Source organism: Erithacus rubecula (genome assembly GCF_903797595.1).
Source record: "Erithacus rubecula genome assembly, chromosome: 5".
In the NCBI taxonomy this organism is placed as follows: domain Eukaryota; kingdom Metazoa; phylum Chordata; class Aves; order Passeriformes; family Muscicapidae; genus Erithacus; species Erithacus rubecula.
In genome coordinates this window covers 68,046,670-68,065,920 of record NC_136687.1, presented here as the reverse complement: position 1 = coordinate 68,065,920, position 19,251 = coordinate 68,046,670, and the positions used below count along the sequence as shown (strand labels likewise).

General features: G+C 46.2%; 1 protein-coding gene and 1 long non-coding RNA gene across 2 annotated transcripts; one reads left to right on the top strand and one right to left on the bottom strand.

Moving 5' to 3' along the window:
* Positions 1–431: 431 nt before the first annotated feature.
* On the top strand, positions 432–1,287 carry LOC306802452. The gene is made up of 2 exons (XR_013774370.1): positions 432–1,107; positions 1,153–1,287. It is a non-coding gene; the product is annotated as an uncharacterized lncRNA (long non-coding RNA).
* Positions 1,288–1,631: 344 nt separating this feature from the next.
* On the bottom strand, positions 1,632–11,543 carry RASSF6 (Ras association domain family member 6). Its single transcript, XM_079306704.1, has 10 exons — positions 11,454–11,543; positions 7,395–7,473; positions 6,888–7,039; positions 4,983–5,074; positions 4,392–4,567; positions 4,206–4,307; positions 3,226–3,277; positions 2,588–2,706; positions 2,404–2,501; positions 1,632–1,721 (listed from the first exon to the last, which is right to left on the bottom strand). Exons 1-10 carry the CDS (start codon positions 11,522–11,524, stop codon positions 1,646–1,648), a joined length of 1,017 nt encoding a protein of 338 aa, XP_079162830.1. The 5' UTR covers positions 11,525–11,543; the 3' UTR covers positions 1,632–1,645.
* Between the last annotated feature and the right edge of the window lie 7,708 nt (positions 11,544–19,251).

Sequence of the window (19,251 nt, the reverse complement as noted above, 5' to 3'; positions counted from 1 at the left end):
TGTGGCCCAGAGCTGCGCAGAGGCCTCGGTGTCTCCTGGTGGCTGCCAGCAATGTTCCTTGGTGTCTGTGTGTGTCCCAGCTGCAGGGAACGGGGGGCAGGAGGAGGCCAGGAGCCCCTGGCAGGCACCAGCCCCTCCTGCCCTGGGGCTCTCAGGGAGGGGCTGTGCCTGCAGTGTCCTGCCCGTGCCCAGCACACGGCCCGGGATGGGCGCTGGGGGCCCGGCCGGCGCTGCCACGGACACGGCTCCAGGGCTGCCCGTGGCTCCTGGGCCAGGGGCTGCTCTCAACGGGCTCCTGGAGATGCTGCAGCCTGGCCACAGCCCCTGACAGCCCAGGGAACAGCTGCCCTTTCCTGGGGAGGGCAGCAGGGGCTGCGTGCCGAGGGGCTCACACAGCAGTTCCTGGTTCCAGCCTCCCAGAGCTCCCAGTGCACTCCAATTCCCTTCCCTTCCTGCCTCAGGCCTCAGTGAGCAGCAGCAGCAGCACTAAAGCCAAGGCCCTCTTCCCTCACAGCTATTAAATCCCCACCAACAGCCTGCAGGTTTCAGGCACTGTAAAGTTTTCAATTTGATTTACTCCATACAATTCCTAGGCAACATGTTCTGCACTTTCCTCTCTCACAAGCGTTTGTTACCTGCATAAGACAAAGGCAGCTAAGGTAAGTCACAGACTGCAGGTAAAAACCACCAACTCCTGCAGGAGGATAATGAACTGTGCACAGATTTACTTCGTTTACATCTCTATAATCTGAGCTCTAACACTGAGCACAACTCAGCCAGAAAGGACCTGGCAGTTGGCTGCTGTGCCCTGGTGGGGCTGGGCTGGACCCAAACTGCATCCCTGGGGAGGCCATGAGCCCAAAGCTGCATGGCTGTAACATGCAGCCTCTCACTGAGCACTGCTCCATTCCCTGGCAAACACAAAACACAGGAAAACACCATCATTTATTGCAACTACAAAACCACTGAGATGCCTTGCAGGACCTAAGAGTGTTTAGTCAGTTCTTACTTTGCAGTTCACGAGGTATTTCAGCATAAATTCCCTGTCATTGCTAAGAGCTGAGCATCTCCTATGTGGGAGGGTTTCCAGTTATATTTTCCTATTTTGTAGTTTTTCCATTTTATATTTTTCCAGTTATATTTTTCTAACAGTAGCTCAAAGCTTAAGCAGTTTCAGCACCCACCAACCTGGAGCCAGTGGATTTCAGGCATCTTGTGTGGATATTTTATAACTTAAATGAAAATCCCACCTGCAATCTTAAATACATAAATATCTTCTGCCACTTGGCTCTACTAAAAAGCTTTCTGGTGATATAATACAATGTTTCTCTAACAGAGGGATAACCATATTCTTAATTTGCATGTTTTCTATCAGCACATTGGTTATTGCAATAATTTTGGCACCAGTCTCTTGGTGCAGGTCATACATCAGGAGTGTTTCAAGCCCTGGGCTTCTCAGGGGGTTTTCTGCCCGAGTTCCCAGCCAGGTGCAGCGTGTGCATCTCCCCAGGGGATTCCAGCCGTGCCCAGCTGAGGCTGCTCCTTCCCCAGGCTGCCAGGGGCTGAGGCCCTGCTCAGTCCCAGCCCAGAGGGGCAGCAGGCAGCCCCTTCCCCAGGGGCCATTCTGGGGTCCCAGGGCCATCCATCACACCGTCGTCTCTGTCTTTTGAGCGCTTCGGCTGCGAAGCTGTTGCCGTATCAGGTTCTTCTCCCTGAGGTACCTGAGGGGGAGAATGCACTGAAATTACCTCTGCACACTTCCAACACAAATTCCCACCAGCTGGGCAAATGACAGTGAAAACTTTCCCAAGGCAGGCAAGTTTGGTATCTTCTCAACATTTCCTGGACACTTTGATTCAACATGGTTATCAGCCCATCAGCCAGTGACAGATCTGTGGCTGCTGCAGCCTCTTCCTGCTCTTGGACTCAGAGGCTCACAAACATGGCAGCCTCTGGCTTGTACCTGTGGGGCATTCTGAGCTACTGCCAGGGTGACCTATCCTGTCATTGACCTCAAGTTCTAAAGGGACATCTGGCACTGATGTGGCTTACATGCTGCAGAACAGAAATAGTACCACATGTGTTCTGCATTTATCCTTTCCAAGGGAATACACAGCAGCAAGTACAAACTGAGCCAGTCAAGGGCTCAGAAAGCAAACAGCAGACAAGATAAAAAGTTACTTCAGAAGTTTTCTGAAGAGCCCACTCTGTGTGTAGTCAGTATAAATTCTGGAAGCTCTAAGAGCAACAGGATAGGGAAAGGATTGTAAACCCTCCCAATCCCTTCAGCCTTCCCATCACAGTGTTCTACCTGCACTCTGCTACGTCCCTGTGTTCTCCTCATGAGCCACAATTGTACAGATTGCCCTGGACTCTGTGACACCTTGTTTATTGTCTGTTTACCTTGACTTTGTCTGTTGAATCTCTTGCTTCTCCTCTTCATTTATTCTGTGCAGAATCGACTCCAAAAAGGGAAGATGAAATGAAATGTACTGAGCAACCTAAGAAGGAGAAGACAAGAAAGGCACTACCAGCTGTGGGCATTGAGAACAATCCCATGAACTCTAATGAGTGAGGATACACGTACATCACTGCTGATCTCCTCCACGTCCCCATCCATGAGAAAGAACTTGGCAGCATTCTCAGAGGGCCCCTGCAGCAGCCTGTGCAGCAAGGGAACATCTCCAATTCTCAGCTGCTTCTTTTCTGCAATTTATAAGCAATGTCAGAACATGGAACAACCCACAGGGGCTTTGTCTACCACCTGCAGTCCTGAGCCTTTTTTCCTGACACAGATCCCATACTGACTCAGGTGTAATTACCAGATACCTTACAGGTCCCTAACATGTGCCATTTAAAGTACCTTCTCCTCAGTTCCTTCCTATTCTCTCAGATGTTCCCACTAATAAATATCAACTCCCTTTTCCTGAAAAAGTAAGAGTAAACTGCTATGGAAGTAAGCTCCTTCCACTGAAGAATGACTACTTTGAACTCAGCATATGCAATTCAAAGCTGTCAGCTGTGAAAGGGCCCACAATGCAATTATTCAGCTTTTCCTCCCCAGAGGAGACATCTCTGAAGAGTCCCTGAGAAGGCCACACCACACACACAGTGCACAAACAAGACAGAGGCCTGGAATGAGTCTTGTGACTCCAAGGGACACATTCCACACACATACAGAGAATGATTAGAGATTAAGTGATCAGGCAGCAGTGGCTGGCTTACCTCCAGATGCATGGATAACATAAAGTGCAAATTCATGGGGGCTATTTTCTATCTGTGGAAAAAAAAAAGTAAATCCATTCAGACTCCCAGATCTTCCCAGCATTCTGCTCTCAGCAGATTTTCCCTGTGTGTCTCAGCTCAGAGACTTGGATCCAAGTCTGAGACAGGGATCCTGTCTGTAGGAGAGCTAGAAGATAGTGGATCTGGGTAAGACAGAGAGCTGTGCTGCCATGTTCACTGTCCCTGTGCCAGCCCTAACCCCTGCATTCCTGGGCTGCCCAAATCAGTAACACACTGTAACCCCAGATCTTTGCTGCCTGGTTTCCTTGCAGCATCCCTCACTTCTCCCATCACATGGAGGTCTGCTATTTGTGCTGTCACCTGGGGAAACCCCTGTGACCTACTCTTGTGCCTGACACCCACATTCAGAAAACAGAAGAGCTTTTGAACACTTACTATGCAATTTATTCCCTACAACTTTACACCCTGCTCTGTAATTCCCCTCCTAGAAGTTAAGTTTTCCTTCCAAGACACTCCCAAGTCTTACTAACCACATAAAGTAATTCTGCAATAGTGACAAGTTAAATGGATAAAACCATAGAAGTAGAAATTAAACACTAAGCAGCCATGCAAAATCAAGATACTTGAAAATTATGCAGCAGTAAGGACAAAGCTACTTCTGACCATATAGGACATTTTTGGAGGGAGATGGTTCCAAGGAAACTCCAAGGGAAAATAAAAAGTAGTTTCAGGCAGTAAGTGTCATCATTCTGGCCTCTGAGAGCCATGAAACATTGGGAAAATAAACCCAACCCGTGCATTTTAAATTGCCCACGTGGGTTTGTGGTTTTTTTTTTTTCCACTCTGCTCCATGCACTATCCCCACCCAGTTATTCCCCATCTTTCCCACAGTGCCAGAGTGCACATTGGAATGGCCAGTTGCAGAGCACAGCCACACTTCCTCCTGCCAGCAGACTCACCTTAAACTTACGAAGCAGCTGTTCTATCACTTGTCTGGTGCTCATCTGGCTGTTGATTCTTATTTTGGTTTCCGATCCAAAGGCCGGAGTGAAAACTGATGTCTGGGAAGAACAGTTACAGCAGGAGTGTGAGGCAAAACTCATGGACAGGGCTCAGGTGACAGAGCCAAGCCTAGAATTTCCTACCTGGTGGTTGTAGAAGTGGCCGTTGATGGAGAACCTGTGAGTGGCTGCTGCTGTCCTGGCTGCGGGGAGCTGGCTCCTCCTGCGCGCGGCGGCGCTGCTGCTGCGGGGCAGGGTGGCACAGTCCAGCTCCTGCTCCCTCCAGGAGCTCAGCCTGTGCCCCTCAGAGCACACAGAGCCTGCACAGAGAAACCACACACCCTGTGCAGCTGCTCCCCACGCCCTGCCAGCATCCCCAGAGGAAGGGGCCTCTCACTGAAGGGTTTATTTACTGTTTATTAATTTTGTCTAGGGGGGCAGGTGGAGAAGGAACAGGCATAGAGGTATGATGAAGAATTTGCTGATTGCTGTATTGTTCCCTTGGCAATGATTCCTTGGATAAAAGCACAGCTCATTCCCACTGGCTGTTCACCAAGTCACCTGCACAGCACTGCTGGCCCTAACCAGCCCTAGGTCAGTGTTCCCCCATTCCTACAAGTACATGTTGCACAGAGCAAAGGGATCTCCCTTCACTGGCAGGGATGGCCTGCTGTGCGAGATTCCTTCTGCACTGTCACAGAACACAGAATTTGGCACAAGAGCCCCAGTACTAACCTTGCTCAAAGTCTGGCTGCTCCTCAGTAGACTTCAGTGTATCCCCACTAATGTGATGGAGGTCATCAAATTCTCCCCAGCGAGTCATTCCCCTGAAAGACCAAACATGTAGTTATCATTGACTGCTCCTCATCACTTCAGCAATTTCAGTTTATCCTGTGGCCAGGGTTCCCATAATACATTGCTATCCCTGCTCAACTCACAGACTTCAGCATGGTAACTTCAGTTTAAGTCATAACAAAATCAGGTATTGAAATACGGCACAACCAGGGATCCCAAATGTAACACATCCAGTTTAGAACCTGCTGAACATCAACCAGGACGTAACTGAAACAACCTGCAGCAATTCCTGACCTGTTTTACAGCAACAAACCCTGGATTAATCACACTCAGACTACCAGGCAGGCACACAAAACGTATATATTGTTGTTTCAAAGTTACAGAACACAGGTCTGTTACACAGGTTAAATTACACCCAGCCCCTTGTGCTGTCCAAACCAGCTGTGTATGAGAGCAGGAAGTTCCATCCAGCCTTTCAGAAAAACTATATTCATGTCAACATTTCCATAAATCACTGCCTAAACTCTTTAGCATAAGGTCTTCAGCCAGTTACTGTTCTGACTGAAAAACCAATTTGTAGTGCAATATTAAAAATTATTTTCATGTGGATATATACATATATATACACACACACATATATACATTTATATATATATATATTTACACACACACACACTCCCAACAATATTCATCTCCCCCCAATTTACATGGCAAACAAGATCTTGGTTGTATTCCACACATTTACCAAGTTCATTTAAGCTCAGGCAGCCAAGCTGCTCTGCATACCTTAAAGCATGTCAGGGCAGCCCCACGTTTCTGGGATCATGAGTTAATGTTTACTTTGGGATACAGATTTCCACCACTCAGAAGTTTTTTAAGAACTGCCTTTCAGGCCACATGCATCTCACACCAGTAGACCTGGTCAAGGTAAACTGAGAGCCAGATTTGCCTAAAACTCAGGTTCTTTTTCCATTACTCTTGTCAAAATTCATTCCTGAATTTCAACAGCCAGAGACCAGAAGACAACTTCACTGGAACTCCATAGCTGCCAAGGTGGCAGAATTAAATCCCCAGTTCCAACATGTCCCACATGCAATCCAAGACAATAAGCAGCTGGAAAAATAAACTCTGCAATACACAGTTTATCAGGGAGTCATTCAGGGTGAACATTGACTCTGCCTCTGTATTACAAGATTCAGACCCAGCTCATGAAATTCACCAACCAAGGGTGGGCAAAGAGTGTTCAAAACACAGAAAAAGTACACTGAGTACCTATATCCACTGAGCACAACACACTGGGATATAAAGTGTCATTGGCAGCAGCTGGAACAGCTGTTCTGCAGGCATTTCAAGGGGTTTTTACACTAAATTTTGCACAGACAAAACCAGTATTCATTCCTTTACTTGAACTTAACCTGAGCAGCAGTGGTTCCACACCTTACAGACCTGGGGATGTAAGCTGGCACAGACAATCCCTCAGCACTCACCTGCCAGATTTTGGCCTCCTGCTCCAGTGTGTGCACCCAGATGAGGCCTTTCAGGGACAGGTGTACATGGACACACGTGGGGTTTGTTTTGGGTCTTTTCCCATATTTTTAGATGCATCAATTTCCCATTCCTTGTATAGGAGTGGTCAGTTCCATGAAAGAGCAGCCTCCTCCAGCTCCTCAGCCTGAGGGCCAAACACAGCTCCCACAAACACAAACCTTTCTGCCCAGCAGAGGCTGGTCAAAGGCTCTGCTGTCCTGCAAGCACCGCGGCCTTCGAGAAACCTGGGATATCCAGTGCAGCCACAACATGAGCTATCTTGCAATGCTAGCCTCCTTAGGGAAGCTCACACATTACCTTTTACTGGGGAAAAAATCCACATTTTCTGTTGACTTCAGGGTCACAAAAGAGGGTATCTGCTTCTCATCCTGAATTTTTAATCGGATGGGATGTCGCACTCCCCAGAATATTGGGACGATTCCTTCAATGAATGGTGTGTTTCCTTCTCTCTGGAGAAACACAGTGAAACAGTTACTGCTGCATAATAAAGAGCAAAAATAATCATGTAATAACAATCATCTATCTCCCCTCAAAGTAACAGGAACACAATGAAATCGCTGAGGCTGACACAGCCCTAGAACAGATTACTTGGAAAATGTGTAACCTCAGTTTTGAACGATTTCCAAAACAGACAAAGCTGCAGGCTGACCTGATCCATTCCAAGTTCCAGTTTATTCTATTAGATGGAACATATCATGCAATAAAAACACCACAGCCAAGTGCTAGAGTCCAGTGCTGTGAGGAGAAAAGAGCACTAATTTGTCATGTCCAGATCAGTGGAGTTTCTCACCCTTAGGTCCTTACCTGACTATATGTCAGTTGCAAATTCTCTCGATCTGAATAGTAAGAGTTGTAATTCTTCAGAAGAGAACTGAGCTGCTCTCTAGAATAAAGACCACAATGAAAAAATATTTTAACATCTCTGTAAAACGTAGGTGGTATGTGGCAGGGTAACACCCTTTATCTGCGCTACCCAGTGCATCCTTGCATAGGTTTATTAATGACCCATACCTCATGGTAAAGTTTTGTCAAGGTACTGGGTTGCTCATAAGTTGCTTCTTTAAAGACCCAGAGGAAATTAATTAGTCAGTCCCCCATGACCTTAATAACCCTTCCCCAGAACAGCTCTTGTACTTTGCACCTCTGTAGCAGCCATGAGGAGGAAGCAAACAGAACAATATCCCCACGCACCAATGCTGCAGGTTGCTTTAACTAGGCTACACTTGGTTTTCCCCGCATGATGGCTTCCACTTGGTTTTAATACTGCTTCAGATACTCTTCTAACCTCCAAACACCTACAGGATGTCTACCACTTCTATTTCCCCCTGCTTGAAACAAAGCAGCTTTGCACCATGTCTTTGCAGAGAGGAGAAAGGAAGGAGATGAGGAGAACCTCTGCCAACAAGCAAGGAGCCAGGGAGACAAAAAGCCAGCTGCAGCTGGGGCTGTGGAGGGCTGAACAATGCCAGAATTAACTGAAATGGATTTCAAGGCCATTGAGAACTGAAACACTCTTCCCCACACTGTGAAAAGATGACTCAGACTGCAATTCAAGCAAGCAATTCCCAGCAGCAGAGGTGGTTAACCATGGGGAACAACTGCATGGAAGCGTACAAATTCTTCCTTATGGACTAATGATTACAATGGATTCATGTCCTGCCTCGCAGTGATGTGTGAAGACACCAAGTCTGTTTCCAAACAGTTCCTGTGATTTCCACATTTGTGTGAGCTGTTGGAGCAGCAGGCCCACAGATGGAGCACACACCACCTGCAAACTCTGCACCACACCTTCCTCAGAGAGGGACCAGCAGAAACACTCTCACAACTCCTCCACCAGTTTGAAATCAATAAGCCCCCCAGAGGAACTGGCAGCCCAACACAGGGAGAGGCCCCAGAAGGTGGCCTTGTCCTGGGCCCAGCTGCCCAACACCAGAGAGGAACCAGGGACAGCCAGGAGGGCAGGCAACACGTCCAGGCTGGGCTTGGGCTCAGGGCCTTGCCAAGCATCTACATGGAAAGCTTTTCCTGGCATTCCTCTCCCTCCCCTCTCCACTTAATAAACAGGACAATGTCCTGCTGCTTTAGAGAATTTTCTCCCATGGTGAGAAGGGAAAAGATGAACTGGGCTTTTACCTAGCAGGTAACACAAGGACAAGAGCTGCACCACTAAACTCAAGGTTCACTGCATTCCCTGCTAATTCTGTGGATGTAAATTATTTACTTCACATTACTGCAACTCCACACACAAAAATATTTTTAACCAGCTTTATCAACTGGATTCTAAAGTATTTTCAACATTTACTTCAATGTACTTGGGTCTTATATCCTCAGAATACTGGTGGCAAAACCCCTTCTTTGCATGGGGTTTGAATAGCTCATTGCAGGTTCTTGGTGTCTTGTGAGCTGTGGGGGGCTGTGTTCAGGTGATCCCACCAAAGAGATTTGGGTATGGCCCAGAGACAAGCCCAGCTCTGATCACACTGGCGACAGGCAAGCAAGATTAAGCAGGTCTTAGCCTCGCACACAGGCAAGTTCCAGATGCAATTCATGATTAACAGGCAAGTAGGAGATAGGCAGTTCTGCCTGACAGATGCTGTGACAGACCTGCTGATCCTCCTCAAGAGGAGCTCCAAGCTCAAGGCTCTTTGTACTTCACAGCATTTGGCAATCATTCTATTGACAGCTGTTACTTCACAAGCTTTTCCCAAGTAGGAAGTTGGGAAGGTGAGATCCCTGAAGATGTCTCAGAAACACATAAGGACTTGGGCCACACTCTGAAGCCCACCTATTAGTCTGTGTTGACCACAAAGGCAAATAAAATCACAGACTAACTGCAATGAGTGGTTTGGTAAGGGTCATCCTTGAAACAGATTCTGTTTCTCAGAGCAAGCTCTCAAGATTTTTGCACAGTTTCTTGCCTTGTCTACAAAAACTTGCCATTACCTTCCTCAGAAGTTTGCATAACTAGATCTTTCAGGTTTCACTCTTGCATTGGTGCAACCAACAGTGACAAACCACACAAGCAACTAGAAAAGCCCTGAGGGAGAGATTAACAGCAGCTCACTCTGACTTGTTTGTCCTTGTGTAGCAAAAACGTAAGAGAAAAAAAACAAACATTGTCCTTCTTTTTGCTCCAGAAAGGAATATGTGTGCCAGCCTAGCTCCAGGAGTAGTCTTGCTGCAACCATCTTCCTACTGCTCCAACCTGGAGCCAGTCACCATCTCTGCTGAGTTTGGCATCTGGAAAATCAGCAGCTGTTGTGTTGCAAGCAGCCTTGTGACAACAGCCAAACACAGCCACTAACAGAAACCAAAGCCAAGTAACTGGCAGGACACCTCACCCCAAAAGCACAACGTGCACTGCAGATTCACCACTTTCTTCAGTAGCAAAAGCAGGATACAAAGGAGCTGCAAGATCAGGTGCCCCAGGGGCAAACCACAGGAGAGCCCAGGCTGCTCTCTGGAAAGACTAGCCCAGGACAGCTCACCTGTGCCCTCCCCTGCCCAAGCCCTACACACAGCCTGTGAGTATTTATGGCAGTTACACTGGAGACACAGCAGTTCTGCCAGCCAAATCATCCCACAAGCTTTGGTCAGCCTTTTGATCCAGCCATTGTGCAATTCCCAAACAGCAAGCCTGCCCCATCAGCAAGATTCACAGGATAGAACTGGAAGAGAAGTAGTGTAACAGCAGATTCAAGGTAGAGATGAGGGATGACAGTCTGGAAATTGCATTGGAAGCAAGCCTGAGTGCATATGGAATGTCAGTGGTTCCTGAAACACTTATCTCCCTTTATGCAAGGCAGAGAAAGTTTAAACCATAGCTGTCAAGCAGAAAGGTCTCACCTGGGATGCACATTTCATCATGTGAACAGGCAAGAATATAGGGGAATAAAGCCCCACAGACACTGGTTTGCCTGGCACATTTCCTAATGCTTTTGCATGCCAAGTTCACACACATTAATTACCTCTGACACAAAACACTGCATCCCAAATTAGCAGCAGTATAAAGGGAACAACTCCTAAAGAGAAAGGGAGTGATGCATCTGCTGCCTGTGTGCTCTGTGCAAAGCTCTGACACCTTTCCTTGAAAAGGGAGAAAACAGCATTGCTCAGGCCACACAGGACAGCATCAGGATTCAGGAACAAATCTCAACTGCAGCACAATAAATTCCACTGCAGATCCCATCCCTGGCTGAGTCTACAGGTAGTTGATATCCCACAGGAAGATCAAGTGGGATGGAAATGGAGAGAAGAGAGGCCCTCCTGTGCTCTTGTTAACAGGGAAAAAGCAACCCTGTAAGAAATGGGATGGAGCTAAATTCCAGCTGCCTCAGAGTTTGGGGCAGCAGCAGGAAAAATTCCTCCCAGGGAGACTGATCTGGGGAAAAGCATCCCACAGTTAGACAGCCATTCCAAGCTTGTTTTACAAGTAGGTGAAAGAGACACTTCCTCTGAGCACAGCAGAGAGCTAGCAGCCTGAACAGATACCCTGCAATCTGGGGCTGCCAAACTCCAAGCTGCAGAGAGGCAGAGCTCAGCTCTGCAATTTATGGTCAATTTTAACACATTTCCAAGACAGGAAGGTCTTCTTTCCTAAAGTCTAATTTTTATTTTTAAATCTTCTAGAAGGGCTATTCTCCTTAAGGAACAAAACCCACAGATGCAAAGGTTTAATGCTCTGTTCTTTCAATTCCATATAAAGGCCAACTCTGTTCTGTGGACAGGTTAAACTAAGTAAGTGGTAGGGATTGCTGTTGCTACAGCTCAGGTATCTACAGGACCCCCTGTCAAGAAATAGATGCAGAACAACTTGAAAGAAAGCAGCAAAGTCATTAAATATTCAGGGTTTTAATAATTTACCTGCTTATGAGCTTGTCCTCATTGATGAAAACAGAAGGCAGGTGCTGTGCCTTCATAGTCACTTTCTTCATTTACTCAGAGAAGATGAATCTAAGCAAAAGGTCAAAAAAGTAAATACATTCACTACTGCTACTACAAAAGATGGAACAGTAATCAAGCACAAAGCTTTAGTTGGCTGGGAGACTCAAGCTTAGGGCTCACTACACCACATTTTGACTAATTCACACTTTGCCTTAATACCCAACTATTTCCCACTCCTCATAAAGAAAGCCATAAGCCAATCATACATAATAGTACCTTAAATCCCAAGCACTATATCTACCAGGACCTCCTCCAGCAGTTTTAGGACTACTTCATCTCCAGGACTATTCTGGAGTTGTTAGCAGTGTGAGTCAGCAGCCCATCTACTGGTCAGGATCCATATGTTCACTACAGATAGAGCATCAACCAAACCTGCAAACACCTGCAAACCTCCCTCATCCAGATCCCTAAAACCAGGCAAGGGAAGGAGTGCTGATGATTAACAGCATCCTGCAGCACACCAGGAAATCAAGTGGAAGAGCAAAGACAGAACAAGACAGTAATTTCAGGGAGGCAGCAATACAATTTACAGATTGCCACATGGGGATTTGAGCATCTTAAGTGGGCAACGAGCCAGGCCCACAGGTCTTCAACAATGCATTCCTCAATGAGCTTAATTATGGAGTCTAGGCTCTTTCCTTCTCCCTCAGGTACTAAAATAAAAGGAAGACTGAGGAGTTAACTGAACAACTGGAATCCCACATGGATGGGAAAAACCCTCAAAGAATTTCATGGAAAGCAGCAACATCTCCAGAGACTGCACTGGAAGTTGATCATTCCACTCCCATTCCTTTTTTTTGGGCATGGTGACAAAGGAGCTTGGCTCACAGCACTCAGTGCCCATTGTGCCAGGGGCTTGAATTGAATCTCACTTCAGACTGCATTGGACAGGGCCTGGTCAAAGATACCTGCAAAGTAGTTGATGGTCTATAGTCCCAATGACAAGCAGCCTTCCAAAAACTGATTTAGGGAACATTCAGCCTTGAACAGATCATGGCTGGGCAAAGAGTAAACACCTCAATTCCGTGTACTGCACTACTGAACTGTTTTTTTTTTCCCCCATAATCATAGATAAATAGCTTCTTAAAAAAAATATGTGGACAAATAAGAAGTTTTGCATGCAAACACCATGATCTTCACCCTACAAAATATACAGGAAGTTCAGTTCATAACCCCTAAAACCAGAGTGCATTACCAAAATGAGCTTCACCTAAGCAGCTGATGTTTCTAGTAGACTCTGTCAGGAGCTCATTGGAAGGAGCAGCACTGCCTTTGGGTGACATCCATCAAGACAAAAACATACCTGAGAGCCAAACAAGCCCAGAGACTTCTGTACAGACATGAGTGTGTGTGAGGAATACACTGCTGTATAGCACTGCTTGGGTTTTCCCTCTGAAACAACCTCAGTAACCGCTGGCCACACCTTGAAATCTGATTTTATGTGATTTAAGACCTCTAAATGAAGCAGCTGCCTGTGTCAGTGTAATTTCAAGCCACTTTTACAAGATGCAGAGGGGTTTATGTACTTTGGCACCTGAATAACTGAACATACACTTCAGCTTCCTCCCACCTGTCAGGAAACAACATGTTAAGAGCCGAGTCACCTCTATTAACTGCAGAGCAGCAACCCTGGCAAGCTCCAGCACCACTTCACTGCTTGTGGCTGCACTCTTTTCTACAGTATTTGGCCTTAAAATGATTCATCTGAAAGAAAAAGCTGATCTCTGCACATGGAGAGAAGTGACCTTTACACACACAGAAAAGAGATAGATGCTGTGTTTTGCCATGCAGTGGATGGCTCTTAGTAAATAATTTCCTTAAACACCTTGACCAGATTTTCATCAGCCAGATGCCATTAAAATGCTGAAAAATAAAGCTAACTGAAGGAATGGGTGGTGATGGGGATAATTCTTCACCAATGCCTCTCACTTTCTCTCCCTCATGGTCCCAATATCCAGGACAAAGCTGCCTCTCCTGCGGTGGCAGAGGAGCACAATGCTCACTGTTCTCCTCAGTTATGTGACCTGCTGGGTTCATCAGCCTTGTACCAAACACTTCCACACCACCAGCTCACTCCACAGACCACCCTCTTCTCCCTGGACCCTTCCCACGAGCACATTCTGGCTGCACACCTCTCACTTATTGTAGCCAAACCTGTGGGTTGCCAGCACGCAGTGACTTCCCCAACGCCAGTGCCTGACACAACAGATGCCAGGATATTTGCACTGGCGCTCCCTAAATCCACAAAGCTGTTAGTGTTTCCATCACCTCCTGCTACCTTGCTGCCTTCCATGTCACTTCCCTGTAGCCCTTCTGAGGAAGCAAACAGAGGTGAAATGCCTTTTCCATTGCTCCCTTTGATTTGAACTAACCAAATCATGCTAATTTTCCAGTCATATCTGTCGGTGTCTTTTATTCAAAGGCAACTCCTGACTTACTTGGTACCACACAGGTGTCTTTGCCATTATGTTAAATTGGACTAGAAGGGCAGAATTTCCTCAGATAGGTTACACCTGGAAAGTGGGTTTTTAGCTGGACTAAACTGCTGGCCTGAGACTTAACCAAGTAGAAACCTAATTGTTGAAGGAAGACTGACTGAAGGCTGAAATACACAGTGAAGGAAAGAAAGGAAAGCCAAGAGAAAGTCAGGAGGAAATGAAAACTGGGGCAGCTGCAAACTGAGCATCTCTAGAGGAGGACTGCAACTATTGGAGGAGTCCAGGAAAAGGAAAGGGAAAACAGGCCAGTGCTCATTTCAAAGCTGCAATAGCATCAAGACATCAGGGTACAAGACAAATCTTAGAATGGCACTAAGCTGTACTTGTCTGTGAGATTCACATCTTACCTGAAATGTGGGGCTTTTTTCCCCAAAGAAAAAGTCCAAGTGTCAGTGCAGGGGCAGAGAAGAGGACTTGCTCCCTTTTATTGAGTACAGTGATATTTAAGTCATTTACTTAAGGGGACAGAGCAAGGACAGTAGAGTGCAGGAGTGACAAAGCAAAAGTTAAGAACAAATGGCTACAGAGATTTATAGACGAGGATAAAAAAAGACAGCTGCAGAGGAGGACTGGAAGGAGAGGGAAACCTGGGATGCAGAACTGAGCCAAGCAGGAGCAGCACAGCAGCACCTCAATTTGTATAACAACCAGCAGGTGCTTTCCATATATTTAACCCATATATGAAGACAGGGCCCACAGAATGCAGTGTGCTACACAGAGCCTCTGCCAGTGCTAGAAAATCTAAAACCCCAAACCTCAGCAAAGGTCCCTAGGTATTTTGACCCAGTGCTTCCCAAAGCTCTTTCAAACCCTCAGGAAGTCAGGATAGGGTGAATTCCTTCTATTTATTCTACAGAAACCACAAGGCTCAGCTGCCTGTTAACTCAGCCATAGATCACACACAGAGAATAATTTGTAAAGCACAAAACTTTGCACCATATAGGCACAACACCATATCCAGCTGTATCTTCTAAATTCACAAGTGTCTAGTATTTAGCAAATTTGTCAATCATGATTGGTTTCTACAGACATGAATTTAAGATTTGTTCAGATAGATAAACTCAGTATCAGCAGAATAATAGCTCTATATAATAGAGAACAAGAATACTGGAGAACAACTTGTACAAATAAGTACAATATTACAAATATTGTATATCACAAATATGGTACATTACAAATACTACAATAAGTAATTGTATGTATCAAACATTACAATAGTAGAGAACAAACTCTAGTTATGGAATTTCATGTTCCCTTTTTTTGTTCTTTTTGTTTATGTTAGATGTCCCAAAGCACCAAAGAAAAAAGGTGGTAATTAAGACACAGTACTTTGAACAACTGTGTTTTCTCACTTAAGAAAAGGGCTTTGTTTTTTTCTTGGGCTTTCAGAGTTCTTTATGCCCCATTTTAATAATTAGCCGCTCAGTACAGAGCATTAGGAGCACTCCTGGAGTACAAATCGCAGCATAAACCCTGTGCCCCGGCGGGCTCGGAATGGGATTTGACGAAAGAGCAGTGAACTGGTTTATGTGAACACGGCCCCGTAACTTAGCGGGCACAGCGCAGCAGACACACGCTCCCTCCCGCAGGCAGCGCCGCAGGGGCTCGCACCCATCGCTTCCAAACGCTGCTGGCCCGCTCCGGGAGAAGCTCCTGTGCGCCGGCAGCCGGCCGCCCAGGCCGTCCCGAGCCGCCAAAGGAGCGCACAAGGTCACCGATGTCACCGCAAAGCGTGCGGGCAGGAGCGAAGGGCAGCGCTACCTGTTACCTGTTACCGCCGCCCCAGCCCCAGCGCCGCCGGCTCCGCGCACCGCTCGGGACTCCGGGCAGCAGCTCTGAGCCGGCACCGCTCCCCCCCTCCCTCCCTCCCTCCCTCCCAGAGCGGGTGCAGCCTTCCTCCCACTCACCTGGGCGGGCGATGCGAGCAGCAGCTTCACGTACCTGTCCCCGAGCCCTGAGGGGGACATGGCAGCAGGGCCACTCGCTGCTGCCCGGGACCCTCAGCGCGAATTGCTGCTCTGATTAACAAACCGGGAACACCGGACACTCCCCGCAGCTCGGTGCACGTCGGGAGTATTTACCTACCACTTTCCTCTCCCCAGGCGCTGTCAGGAGCCCGCCCTTAGCCACGGTTCCGCCTCCGGGAGGCTCCGGTTAACGCTTGAATCAAGCCTTTACGAGGGGAAGCCACCTGCCGGCTCCGGGAATCACCTGGTAAACACCCCGTGCCCAAAGCACTTGTTAGACTGCAACCTCCTCCGTTTTCTAATCCAAGGGATAAAGTATGCTTTCCCTCAGATACCCATCCTCAGTGTTTGGGGGAATAACTGGTACAGTCCATCAGATCGTGCCCAGGTGTAGATATATGGATTTAGAACATCATGACAAATTGTGACAGCACAGCTTGATCCCTTAAGCCCCCACTGTTATTTTTCTGAACTGTATAATACCCTTATGAATATTACTGGGCAGGAGTTGCATTTTTAAGAAGGAAAGCATTGTCTCTTACTTTAATTGCTCAGCAGTAAATTGCATAAGCAGATGCTTAAGCTAGAAAACTTAATTGAACCAAGACACACCTTCCCAGTTCCTACTGTTTGCCCATCTGTATCCAGCAAATAATTCATTCACCAGATCAACCCCAAAACAAGAAATTATTGGGCCACAGAGAAGAGCATGAAAAACACCAAACCTGAATTTGCCTTCACACTCATCTTATTGCACTGATTTATATCGAGTTACTTTTGCTTTATATAATTTGATGTTAGGGAGAGGCAGAACAGACTCAGATACTCAAATATTTGTTTCCTGATGACATCCTATCCTGTGGTATACTTCTCTCTAGAGACGGACACGCTGCTAAACACACACCACAGTAAGCCTGGTACTTGGGATTAAAGTTTGTGTTGCAGTTCCTGTCTTTGCACATTGAAAATATTGACACAAGGATTTAATTGGAATTTACAACATTGAGAATCACTCAAAACAAGAGGGAAGCAACATGCAAGCTTTTTTTACTCAGTTCACAGCAGCATAGAAACTCTGTGCTGGGGCTTGGGGCTTCATGCCAAGCTTAATCTCTGGAGCTGCTCCATCTCAACTGGGACAGTTTAACACAAATCCACACAGCTTTCCAAGTGCTGTAAAACCAGAGGTTTGATTTTTCCTGTCCCAGGTTCAGATACTTGAGCTGCCTGATGCTCTGAGATCAGAGAACTGGAGCAGAGAGCAATAGCAGCCTGACCCCTCCAAGTCTGTAACCCAAGATAATGTCAAATATGTTTTTGACAAGTCTGCCACCCTGCTGGACAGTCACACTGTGAAGCTGTTGGGCACCAGGAGGTACCCGAGTGTTTTTATGAGGGAAGGCCACACTATTGGCTTACAACAGCAAAATGTGATGTTACTCACTCCCTGCCAAGGATAAATCAGGTTTCATTATGATACCAAACTTTTCAACTTGAAAAGCAGACAAAACCTCAAGCTTCTAGGGATAGCTTTTTTTTACGTTTTTTCCAAGTTTATAACTAAGCATTAAAAACCCAATGCTAAAAGTACTTAGATTCATGCAAGGATGTCTCAGTAAGAAATTAATACAATAAAGCAATGAAACCTCTAATTGTAGTAAAAAGCTACAGTCCCCATTTCAAATAAAATCAAGTGTGTTGGTCCTTACCTTGGCCTGGGCAACGTGGCTCTGGTTTGTTTCTAGTTTTCTCTCTCACCCTTGAACTCTTCCTACCAACAGACAAGTTTTGACCTCATCTGAGTCACACAAAATTACCTGGTGAGTACTTGGGAAGGACTGGTCAGTGCAGGCTAGGAACAAGTATAGGGAGTGGAAACAGGTCTTCAGGGCCACAGAGCAGGAGCTGCTTCACCGCCAGCTCCAAGGAACAGAAAGCTTTGATCCCTTTCATAGAAATTAAATAATCAGTGCACAGAGACAATTATTTTTCATCTTTCATAATCAGCATAGTTTGCATGCCCTGGAAATCTATGAACAAGTCACAACTTGGTGATACTATTTTACCTCTTGAGTGAAAAGGTAATGATAATTTCTTTACAATGGGCAGGGAATGTGAAGAGCCTAGAGTTTTTACAGACTGTATTACACTCCTCTTCTTGAATGATTAATAACTGAGTAATTTTAGGTTAATAAGTAAATGGAAGTTGGATTTGAGCTACTTCATAACTTGGCCTCAAATCATTAACAACCACTCTGCTAGAGATAGGAGAGCCCCTAACGGGAAAAACAGAGATTCCTGTTCTATTTTTGTTGTAGACAATCACAAGAAGCAAGCTGCCATGGCAGCATCACACACACGTGCTGCACTTCAGTAGAAGGACTTTGATAAACACAAGACATTCCTTTGTTTAATAGGAAGAAGGAAAATCCCTAATCCTGTTTGCAAACACCTATTTCTAGACAAGTCATTGACTTCAAACACAGAGAATTCTTTCAGGATTTTCTGAGCTGGCTACTCTAATTCAAAAGGAGAGCCTCATCTGAAAGGACCTGAATTTAAGTTAAACAAGTGATCAATTCTTTCATTCTCATTACAAATGCTGCCAGAGGGGTGGCACGATCACAGGACCAAATGAAGAAATTCAAACCTGAATTTAGGCTGCAGAGGGCCTCCCACTCCTTAGTGAGATTATTTTCTGTCATCACACCAAAGTGCCAACAGCAATACTTGTGTGCCGGGACATGTTCTAGAGGCACAACTGATAAGCACAGAAACCAGAAACTGGGTAACAGATAGCAGCTCAGATAATGAAATACACAGTGCACACAAAGGCTTATGCACTGCCATAGCCCACAGTCCCTCACACACACCATTTGGTGCCTTTGAGGCCACCAGTTTTGAAGGAATAGAAAAGAAGCAGAGCTGAAGCTGGCAGCAGCACACATAATAAAGGCTGTGGTTTTAAATATCACATCGAGAATTGGAGTTTACCACTCCCTTTGCCTACATGGAAGGCAGCTTGCAAGCCTCACTGTTATTATCCCCATGAGCCACTGCTGGATGGGCAGGTCTGACCCAAGCATGTGGAACACCTTCAGTCATGCCTTGTGGACCTCATTGCTATCCACACCCATGAAGTCATCCATTTAATATCACAGGAGTCACACCGGGATTTTTACTGCCTGGAGCTACAAACTATCACAGAGGGCAGAACCAGAGGGGACTGCCCTGTCCCAAAGAGCTACAATA